At 33.5% G+C, this 12,037-nt stretch overlaps 1 protein-coding gene across 40 annotated transcripts in view; it reads right to left on the reverse strand.

Moving 5' to 3' along the window:
• Window positions 1–12,037, reverse strand: part of ADGRL2 (adhesion G protein-coupled receptor L2) — a 293,729-nt gene that overhangs the window by 76,654 nt on the left and 205,038 nt on the right. For all 40 annotated transcript variants that reach the window (XM_077988175.1, XM_077988115.1, XM_077988085.1 and 37 more), the window contains one exon: window positions 10,641–10,854. In XM_077988175.1, coding sequence (XP_077844301.1) covers window positions 10,641–10,854 — 214 coding nt within the window. The remainder of the gene's footprint in view (window positions 1–10,640; window positions 10,855–12,037) is intronic.

Genomic DNA, 12,037 nt, shown 5'->3' on the forward strand with positions numbered 1-12,037 from the left:
TGAAGGGCTGTGATGTGTTAAGAATCATTACCTTCATGGGTTTACCATGAATCTATCTTTAGAGACAGAGTAAGATTTCCACAAATTACAGGTGAATTCATTAACAATAATAGATTTGCAATCTGAAAAAAAAACAGAAAGACCACTGGAATCGTCTCAAGCCAACTTAAACAGAGCAACTCTCATTTCAGATACTTTCTTAAAGCCACGAGTAATATAGATAGATGAGTTATAAAACCATGTCTTTCTTGGTCTTCATATATGACATGTTAACAAATTTTGAGAGAACTGTGACGTGTTAGTTTCAAAGTATATTTGATTTATTTACACAAAATTTAAATGTGTTAAAGACTACAAAATCATTTACTTCTATTTTTTTCATGAGATTTTTCCTTATAACATCCAAAAGAGATGTATTACCTCTAAAACTAACAGTGGAGTAACAAACAGCACTAAAAAAATCTAACTACATTGTTATAATATAAAGAAAATATATAGCAGAGAAAAAAGAATGGGTCTTTAATATATGCAAGGCACAAAAATATGTATCAGTAAAATGCCATCAGAAACCTAATTACTCACAATTATTCTCCTCAGACAATGTACAAAGTAGATACTGGTGTTTTGTGTTGTTGTTGCTGCTGCTGTTACTATCATAGTTTTGGTATGCAATTTCAGTGTAGAATATATGGAAAATTAATATGGCCATAATAAATGACAGTTTAAGATCTTTAAATAATTTAATATCAAATTTTCTCGCCAGGAGTGATTGCTCATGCTTGTAATTCCAGCACTTAAGGAGGTAGAAGCAAGAGGATAGCTTGAGCTCAGGAGTTCAAGATCTCCCTGAGCAATATAGTGAGACCCTGTTCCCCACAAAAAGAAAAAAACAGACCTGTATGTACATATGCTTTTTTTTCTCTTTCTCTTCATTCAATAAAATTAGTCAATACAGTATACTGACCCATCACTGCTGTTGTGTTCCTAATCTAGTACGAAAACAAAATATGGATTTCGGGTAAACCAATGAGGAAGATGTTTTCTCTATTAAATAGAGATAGGCATTTTATTTACTTAGAAATCTCCTTAAAATGTACAAGAATAATTAGAATGGAAAAGTCTCAATTTTACCCCAAATTATGTTTGCTATTATTTCTTATTAAATTAAAAGTATTAATAAACAGCATATTTCAGTGACATTATTCCAAAGCTTTAATAAACTTTATTATTTTCCTAATAAAAATGCCAATGGGAAATTTTACAGCATACTAAAAACAATTCCAAATTCTTAAGTGACATTATACTTTACAACTTGTTCTTTTTTTAACTGGTAGAAAACATGCATTATATTACATTTCAGTAGCATTTGTCTATGAATTTTGGTGTCAAAAAAAAGAAAAAAGAAAAAAAGAAAATGCCAAATTCCAAGCAAAAACAGTGACTTTGCCTTGATGTGAAACTTTAAAATAAAATTTCATTTCCATTCTTTGCAACTATAACTGAACATCTATTCTTATCTGTTCAAAGCATAACTTTTTAAAAATGATGCTTGTAAGCAAAATTTTTATACTATCAGTATGACATCAACAAGCAGATCCATACTGAAATCATACTTAGGAACAATGAAGTCCTTGAATAGGTATCTGAAAATAGTCTTATGAAAGCAGATCTCATGGTCGTTCATTTGGATAAATGTGTATTAGTAAAATGCCACCACGAACCTAATTACCCACAATAATGTTCCTTAGACAGTAAGTAAATTTAACACTTGATTGTTTAGTACATTTTAGAGGTATCAAACACAGTTCTGTCAATTAACTTGTTTAAATGTCACACTTTGCAAATAGAAACCAATGTTTTAGTGTACAGGAAGAAATGTTGTAGGTGAGTGGAAAAAACTACAAGGTATATGATGATATAGACACCACAGAAATACCATTGTCATCCCATCCATAATACTCACCTTTCAAATGACAAAGGCGGAATACATAATAATCCCTAAGGATATGAAAAGCACTATAAAAAGATCATTATGATCATATTGAAATATAGAGGTCAAATATGTTTGTGTTCACTTCTACTGATTTTGATCTTATTTCTTCATCTCTCCGCTTTGATTTCAAAACTAAAGATAACTTCTAAAAATAAAAAACTAAAGCAAAATCACCAAAGTTGAAATGAGATATGGCTTTGCTTTCAAAAACTAATTTCCCTTACCCTTATCCAGTCTATGTCTGTTAAAAAATAAAATAAAATTCAAACTTTCAAAGTATCTTTCAAGCTTCTGAATTTCACTGAATAATCCTTAGGGAATACTTAAGACTAATAATGTAACCTCCTTATGGAAAAATTACTCTGGTTTCCTCAACCAATCAATGGACATAATATAAAGGGTAAAAATACCCTAAATTAATGGGAAGTACCAGTGAAAATGAGCCAATTCACATCTGTATCTGCAGTTTTCAACATCTAGTAGAAATGTTTACTAATTTTCATTTTAAAAGGAGATACAGAGCCAGGCCTGGTGGCTCACACCTGTAATCCTAGCATTTGGGAGGCTGAGGCAGGCGGATCTCTTGGGTCCAGGAGTTTGAGACGAGCCCGGGCAACATGGCGGAAACCCTGTCTGTACAAAAATTTTTCAAAAATTAGCTGGGTGTGGTGGTGTGCACCTGTAGTAACAGCTACGTGGGAGACGAAGGTGGGAGGATCACTTGAGCCTGGGAAGCTGGGGTTGCATTGAGCAGAGCCTGCACTCCAGCTGTAAGACCCAGTCAAAAAAAAAAAAAAAAAAAAAAGGGAGAAACCAAGGATCCTATAGGGCAGAATTTTTGATGTGACATTATTTCTCTCTTTTCTACATTTGATAAGCAGGGTCATAAAAGATATTTAGATAATTTATCTTCTAAAACATTTCATAATTTATTAGTCTTTCTTGCACACTAAATGTGAATGTTTAATATGGTTCATGTTTATTACTAGCAATAGTCTCCCCTTCCTATGAGTGCTTTGCTTTAAATGTCCATCAGTAAGTGACATCCAAAGTATGTATCCAATTAGGTATATCAGTAAGAGCTTTAATGGTTATTTATTACTGTACTAAAGTTCAAGAATCTGTATTAGTAGATTGGCCACAGAGATGTGCTTGTAGTACCAGTTAGTTGTCTTGAAACAACTAGGCCAAGAGTGAGAGAATTAGTAGAAATCCATCAACCAACAGAAAATAACCTAAGTAGACTGCATAGACATGATGGGTTAGGAGCAGCTGAGTTACTTCATTGCCCCCGTATGTATTTCACCCTAATGGACAAGTGGTGGATAAACCTGACATGTCAAGTAGATAAAAACACTTGGGATAAATAACATAAGGGTAAGAATGCAGTTTCTGAGACACAGCAGGTTTAAATCCTATGAGAATGCATATGCTAAGCAAGAGTAACCCTGACTATTAAGCATTCATAATAATTCAGGAATAAAATATACCAACCCCAAAATATTATGAAACACCATAAAAGACATACTGCACTAATTTTTCGCTTGGAAAATGCCATTAATGAGGAAGAAATATGAAGATTTTAGAAAGATGAGTTTACAGTTTATTGTTACCTATAGAAGAAGTCAGAAAACAAATATTAATTAAATAAAAGTATCTTTCATATAGCTGTGACTTGGATATAAATCTTCTTTATGAAGAATGAATGATCAATGTAAAAAGTTGAGAGAATTGTATGTCAAGGAGGGTATACACAAGCTGAAATCTATAATCATGAAGTATCCCAGAGTAAACTGGCAGAACTGTGACTGCATTTTAATGAATTTTCTTGATTAAATTCTGAAAGGCTTCCAATATTCACCACTTCCCATAGTAAAGGGGAGTGTATGTGTGTGCATTAAGTATCTCCTTTGTTTAAATATTTTATATAAAATTAGTATCTATTAGTATATTTGAAAATAACAGATATGTTAAAAGTGTAGATAGCAAAATTGAACTTCAAAGTTATTTATGAATACATTTTCATGCCAGTAAGGTATTAAACGAATGAGGTTCTAGGTACAGGCGATTTGAGGTTTCAGCCCCTGCAGAAAATAATCCAACCTTTTTCTAAAGACTTGCAAAGTAAAAAGAATATCAAATTGCCACTCCTTCTCAAGGAGATTTTTTTAAAAGTGAGGAGAATATACATGTAGCTATGTGAACAAAGTGTACCAACTATAATGACAGTCAATTCCCCAAGTGTAATTAAAGGGAATTAGAATATGATGAGCCTCAAGCTCCTCTGTAGCTCTAACAATCTGGTATTCAATAAATCCCTTAAAATAGAAGCCACAGCCTATAAACTCTCCCATTCCCTAAAGAAAGTCCCTATTTATATGCCTTTCCTGGTGGCAAGAATGGGAGGTGTCATGGTAGAGGATAAGATCATTCTGTTTATTCCAGACTAAGGCATACATGGTCCTTTCCATGTAGTCTTACTTCTAACTGAATGTGGAAGTATGCACTAAATTTTCCAGTCTCACTCTGCATCCACTGTAATGTAAAGAACCACAGAACAAAGTAACATACATACATGTGCAACAACACATTCCTTCAAACCCTCTGGCACACAAGAAGTTGTCACCACTCCATATGCTCTCGAGTTTAGAAAGTAAAATAAAGTATAATTATTATACTTAGAGATAATAGGTTAGGATACTGGTAAATTTAGAAAAGGGAAATTCAAGAACAGAAAAGTTATTGAATGGGGTATAGAAAGGGAATAGATTATTCTGGTGCCTACATTTAGAGCTTACTTCCATTATCCCAACCTTTCAGAAAACATTGAGCTTTGAAATCAGTTTTGTTGCTTATACAGCTTAAGTTAATTAAACTACACCTAAAGTTCTAAAGCTAGATTGTTTTTCCCTTTCTCATAGAATAAAAATCCTAGAAGTTTATCCCTACTTTGTAAAATTCAGGTCTTATATTTATTCACCATCTGGTCCCATGTGACCAGAGTACTACCTAATTCCTGCTGGTCTATGCAAGGCAAGGCTAATTGCTATTTCTTGATTTCTATCTTGAAACTCTCCTGTCTTGAGAATCTTAACATGTTCTTTTATTTGAGTTGTCAAAATAGAATAAAAATCTTCAACATCATCAAGAAAATTAATGTATCTCTTTTGTAATTTGCTACTGGCTTCTAAGACATTAATTCTCCCATGTGTGTTCATTTTTTTGATGGCAATTTTACCTCTGCTCCTCAAATGCAGGTGTTGTCTAGCAGGTTTTGCATGCTCAAATTACATAATCTCTGTGGGTGATATCATTTATTCACCTGCAACTATTCAACTTTATGTTGACACTTGTTTCTCCATTACATTCTTTGTTGACTACTCTTTAAGTGCCAAACCTGTATAAACAATGGCTTGCTGCACTATTTATTTATATGCCACCCAGTTCTAAAATAAACTTCAAGGAATTTAAATGGATAGTATAACAACTAAAAATAGATTGAATTTTACTTAATAAGAAACATAGGCCGGGTGTGGTGGCTCACGCCTGTAATACCAACACTTTGGGAGGCTGAGGTGGGCAGATCACTTGAGGCCAAGAGTTCAAGACCAGCCTGGACAATATGGTGAAATGCCATCTCTACTGAAAATACAAAACTAAGCCGGGCATGGTGGTGCACACCTATAATCCTAGCTACTTGGGAGGCTGAGGATGGGGAACTGCTTGAACCCAGGAGGCAGAGGCTCCAGTGAGCAGAGATCTTGCCACTGCACTCCAGCCTGGGTGAAGGAATGAGACCCTGTCTCCAAAAAAAAAAAAAAAAAAAAAAAAAAACATAATGTAAGTATGCTATGAGGTTCTAGTCAGGTGCTACCTTTAACTGTGCTTAAGAAAAATTTTTTTGGTTAAAAGCTTTGAAGGAGCCAGGCTAGTTCCATAAACCTAGGCTATAACCTTACTTTCCTTGGGCAATTTCAATCCATCCCCCCGATAAAAAAAATGGAGGCAGGGGGCCTATTTTATACAAAATATACTTTACTACAATAGGGACTAACTGAAGCACATATTTTCTCCATCTTCTTCACATGGTACGTATTACATTTCATATTTCTTTGTATTTATACAAAGGTACACTCACATGTCTACAAATTGCTTTATACAAGACCTAACTATGCATGTGAAACTCACATTTAATACTGAAAAATAAACCAGTAAATATTTACGTAATTACTTTCAGATCTCTAGGCCAAAGTGCTAAAAACTTGGTCATGTTATAAAGCATCATCCGAAGCAGCAAAACCACCTTGATAACAGTGAGCAGGTTTTTAGAGTAAAAAAACAGTTATAATTTGGGAAGAGGATCTTCAGGTATAATCTAGCATATCATTTTAAGACACCTACTAGTTTGCACCCAAGTCCTGGAAAGAGACAATACTGTTAGCAAAATTCTAATGTATTTGTTAATCAAATACTTCAAAGTAATAGTAGGATTTGTTTTTTGGTTTGTTAATGAATTCAAAGTGTTATAACTTTTATATATTTTTAAGTTGCCCCCCCAACAATTACCTTTAATGAGTACTAAATGGTGACTGTTCCATAAAATATTAAAACAAATATTATTTTAAGAAAGCATTTCACTTCTCACTTTTTAGGATGAGCCACTCAGAATACTTAAGACGGTATACTATAATCAGTTACTACTAGAGCCTTTAGTTTCACACTTTTAAATGAACAGGAAATAGAAAATGGAGAGTGAATACAATACTTTTACCATGTCCACAGCCTAAATTACAAGTATATTTATTTACTTGATTCTCAACTGCTGAAGAGATAACAGTGGAAGAAAGGGAGTGAAAAACAAAAGGAGAGGAGCAAAATACAATGAAAACAGATTTTAATGGTACTGAAATTTCTATGCCCATCTCTATCATTACATGTAAAAAAGGGGGGCTTTCAAATTTAATGCAAAAATTCTAATGTTTTAATGTGAGATTTTCAAAGACAAACTTTCTACATTAAAGAAATAAACATGTCTCCCTTAACTACATGACTGAATATCACATTTTTTGAGGAATATAAAGCGGAAAATCTGCTAAACTATTAGGGTTTTGGGATTTTTTTTATTTTTTTTATAAAAAGGACAAGTTCTTCTATATAAGCAATAATTATTGATACTATCTTACATATAGGAAAATTCTAATTAAGATGCTCGGAGTACCACAATTAAAACAAACAAAAAAAAAAGATGCCAAGAGTTAGGTGTTTTGTATCTAATACAGAAAAATGATATCCATTCTCAGCAGTTTTCTGTATTATATTTACATGTGGGAAGGCAAGAGTCCAGTTAAGAGGTATCATCTATATAGCTTTAAAGTTTATAACATATTCTCAAACACATCATTTTTAAAACACAAAATTAACCAATGATGTATTATCTACTTTCTATAATTAATAAACTGGGGCTCAGTGGAGAAAGAAAACTGTTCAAATTCAATAAAGTAGAAATTATCAGAGTTTACATTTCAACTCAGGAATTGAGGCAGTCTATCATATTAGGACATATGTATACTTTATATTCATCTCTACCTTACTCAATGGTACTATTTTCTCTTTGTTTTTTCTTTGAGGCAGAGTCTCACTCCATTGCCCAGGTTGGAGTTCAGTGGCATGATCCTGGCTCACTGCAACCTCTGCCTCCCGGGCAGAAGAGATTCTTCTGCCACAGCCTCCCAAGTAGCTGGGATTACAGGTACCTGCCACCACACCCAGCTAATCTTTATATTTTTAGTACAGACAGGGTTTCACCATGTTGGCCAGGCTGGTCTTGAACTCCTGAACTCAGGTGATCCACCTACCTCGGCCTACCAAAGTGCTGGGATTACAGGCATGAACCACTGCATCTGGCAATTGTACTATTTTCAAAGTGGCTAAACATCAATTTATAACCATCTTTAACACTTAATATAAACTACAGTGCCTCGAACCATTCAAACAATGATGTCAAATTTTATACTGTCTTGAATTTGAATGTGGGGAAAATTTTCCTTAAATCTAAATTTTAAAGAAAAGACAACTGGTCTCTTCCTTATTTTTAAAAACATCTTGGGTAACATACAAGGGTAAAAAAACAAAAAACAAAAAACAAAAAAAAAAACAACAACAAGCATTGGTTTGAACTAGAAAGAATACAACCAAATCAGAATACATTTACCTTAACTATCTGTATACTATTTGAAGATGGCAGAAATTCCCACTTAATATTCAAAAACATACTTTCCACCTTGGCTTAACACATCTGTCATATTAATAGCCTTCTCTATGACTTCTCTAACTTACTGAGTAAAGCTAAATCTGCTAGGAAGAAAAGCCAGAAAGTGTTTAATCTGTTAAAAGGATACTTTATCTATAATTCATTGAAGGGTACAAGGAATTCCATACCTAGCTGTATGCTTTCTTAAGTTGAACTTGTTATTTAATTCTGTTTGCTTGTTTGTATGTTTTAAGTCTTAACTAACTATATAAACGATACCTCTTAACTGGAAGGAATGAGAAAACAAGCCAAAAACTGGAGAAAATATTTGACTAAGAGATATACGACGAAGGACTGCTATCTAAAAATATACAAAGAACTCTTAAAACTAAACACTAAAAAAAAAAAAAACCCTCAATTTTAAAAATGGGTTAAGAATAAATAGATACAAAAAGATATACAAGGCCAGGCATGGTGACTTACGCCTGTAATCCCAGAACTTTGAGAGGGTGAGGCAGGTGGATTTCCCAAGGTCAGGAGTTTGAGACCAGCCTGGCCAACATGGTGAAACCCTGTCTCTACTAAAAATACGAAAAATTAGCCAGGCTTGGTGGCATGCACCTGTAATCCCAGCTACTCAGGAGGTTGAGGCATGAGAATTGCTTGAACCCGGGAGGCAGAGATTGCAGTGAGCAGAGACCACACCACTGCACTCCAGCCTGGGCAACAGAGCGAGACTCTGTCTCAAAAAAAACATAAAAATAAAAAAAAAAAGATACACAGATGATAATAAGAATACAATAAGTATATAAAAAATGTTGAACATTTTATGTCATTAGGGAATTACAAATTACAACATAAATGAGACAGCAATACCCACTTAATAGAATGGATTTCAAATATTGGCAACACCAAATGCTGGCAAGAGCATAGAGAAAAAAGAACTTCTATTCATTGCTGGTAGAAATGGAAAGTGGTATAGCCACTTTGAGCTAAACATACTCATAACCTACAATCCAGCAATTGTACTATATTTGTCCAAATAAACTGAAAACTTATATTCACAGAAGAAACTGCACACTGATGTTTACAGTAGCTCTATCCATAATTGACAAAACCTAAAAACTACCTATATGTCTTTCTGTAGGCGCATGGATCAACTGTGTCTATCCAGACAATGAATATTATTCCATTCTAAACAGAAATGAACTATCAAGCCAACAAAAGATATGGAGGAAATGTAAACACATATTACTAAGTGAAATAAACCAATCTGGAAAATATCTGTGGCTACCAGGAGTTAGGAGGATAAGAGGGATGAACAGGCCAAGGACAGTGAAACCAGTTATGCATCATTAACAAAGGGATACTTTCTGAGATATGCATTGTCAGAGCTTCTTTTATCATTACATGAACAGCAATGAGTGTATTTAAACAAACTTAGACAGTATAGCCTACTACACACTTAAGACTATAAGGTATAGTCTATTGCTCCTAGGCTACAACCTGAATAGTATATTACTGTCCTGAATTCCACAGGCAATTATAATACAATGTTAAGTGTTTGTACATCTAAACACATTTAAAATAGAAAAGATAATACATCACATTATGACTTTATGATGGCTAAGAGGTCACTAGGCAACAGTTCAGATCCATTAGCATCCATGGAACCACCATGGTACACGCGGTTCATCACTGACCAAAAAGTCATTAAGTGGCACAAGACGGTATTCTGTATGATACTACAATGGTGAATACATTTGTCAAAACTCATAAAATGTACAATGCCAAAAGCCAATCTTACTGTAAACTATGGACTTTGGGTGATAATTATGTGTCAATGTAGGTTCATGAACTGTTAACAAATGTACTGCCGTGGGGCAAAGTATCTGCAGTGAGAGACGCTGTGTGTGTGTGGATATGGATCATATGAGAAATCTCTGTACTTTCTACTTGATTTTACTAAGAACCTAAAACTGCTCTAAAAAACAAAATTTATTAATTTAGAAAAAAAAAAAAGGTACGGAGCAACTACTGCCAAAGACCCAGTCACTTAAACATTCTTGATGTTACAAAAAGTATTTCAGATTTTTGAAGCCTTAAAAACTAAGATTACATTTCAAATATTATTCTTGTTTTTTATTTTATGTTTATATAACACAAAGAAAAATGTATTACATATTCTGATACATCAAGCTATATTAGAATGATTTACATATTTGAATGTTGATGAAAATATAAAGTGTAGAAATCAACATTAGTAGGTAAAAACCCAACTCAGTTTAATAAATAGGCTCAGATGTGGCCTATATCCATTCGCTTTGGAATAATTGTAATAATTTTTCTAATTTAGATACAACAGCTCAAATGGGACATTAACACATAAATATTTACCTTTGAGTCATAATTTTGAAGGCATCGGGGAGGTAGCAGTCTGTATTCTCCATCTGAAATGGGTCAGCATCACAAATCTTGTCATCCGTCCGACCATAGTTAGCGCTCTCAATCATGATGACATCACTGCCCGGGCATCGTAGATCTATAGAATAACCTTCACAGGATAATTCTCGTCTCACCAGCCCAAATGGTAAAGCTGCTCTGCTGAAACCTTAAAAAAAAGAAAGAAAGAAAATTAAACTGTAACTCATTTATAAGATAAATTATTTTGGTAAAGCATTTTCAAGTAACATGATTCATGTCTATCATCAGTCATAAACTCAGGCATTTATTAAATAATTTTTGGTTCTCTACAATATGTCAGAAAATTATTTTTATTCATCTTTATTTGGACTCTTCATCTTTACGAAATACTCTAACAAATTACTTTCTGTATAATCAGAAACTAAATGGCTTTTTTAGTAAATCCAAATAATGACAAATTTAATCATGGATTTTTATAAACAGTGACAAGTTTTACAAACAGAAAATATAAGCACTAATCAAGAAAGAATTTTCATTTGTGCAATGGAATGAAAGCTCTGCTACACCCACTGGCCTTACTTTCTTATTTAATGTATACACATTAATTGCTATTGCATTATCTTAAAAAATACCTTCATCTTAGCAGTTTTTTCCCCACAATAACTAAGATATTTATGACAGTAAGATACTTATGGCACAATAACTTATTTCCATTTAAATACCCTTTATTTAAAACTGACACTGAAAGGAATCAGCAGATGGACATTCAAAGGAGCCAGCACTGCTCCCATCCAACTCAACAAATGCAAAGTCAACAAATGAAAAGTACAAAATTCTCTACGATCAGTTACGTCAACTACAAAATTGACATGAAATATTTAAGACATTACTTTTCTTACCTGTACAATTCTAAAACAAAATAATGTCCATAAAAATGCTTAAAGTACATAAATATGAATTTATGTATGGTACATCAGGTAGAGAGTAGAGATAAACACTGTTCATAAGTGCTCTAAAAAAGATTACTGAATGAAATAACTAGCATTTTAAGTTTAAATCAGTTTCCAAAGTAGTAACAGAGCACAGGACAAAGCACAAAAGCAAGGAAAGCCAAGAACAGCCAAGAACTATGTGTGACAAGGACATCCTTGCTGTCCTGGTGGGCTACCATCAGGCTAGCTACAATAGCAAAACCTTCTCCTACAATGTTTCAACTTTTTTCAGGTCTCTAACCTATCACCATCTATAGCACTCCTATTACAAAAAAACAGCAACACTTTCAGTATTTTTTTTATCTCTATCATTTTCATCATTCTGTATTATATGCATTATCTCATATATTGCCTTTTATACAAAAAAAATTACACTCA

The sequence above is a fragment of the Macaca mulatta genome, chromosome 1 (assembly GCF_049350105.2).
Source record: "Macaca mulatta isolate MMU2019108-1 chromosome 1, T2T-MMU8v2.0, whole genome shotgun sequence".
NCBI lineage: Eukaryota > Metazoa > Chordata > Mammalia > Primates > Cercopithecidae > Macaca > Macaca mulatta.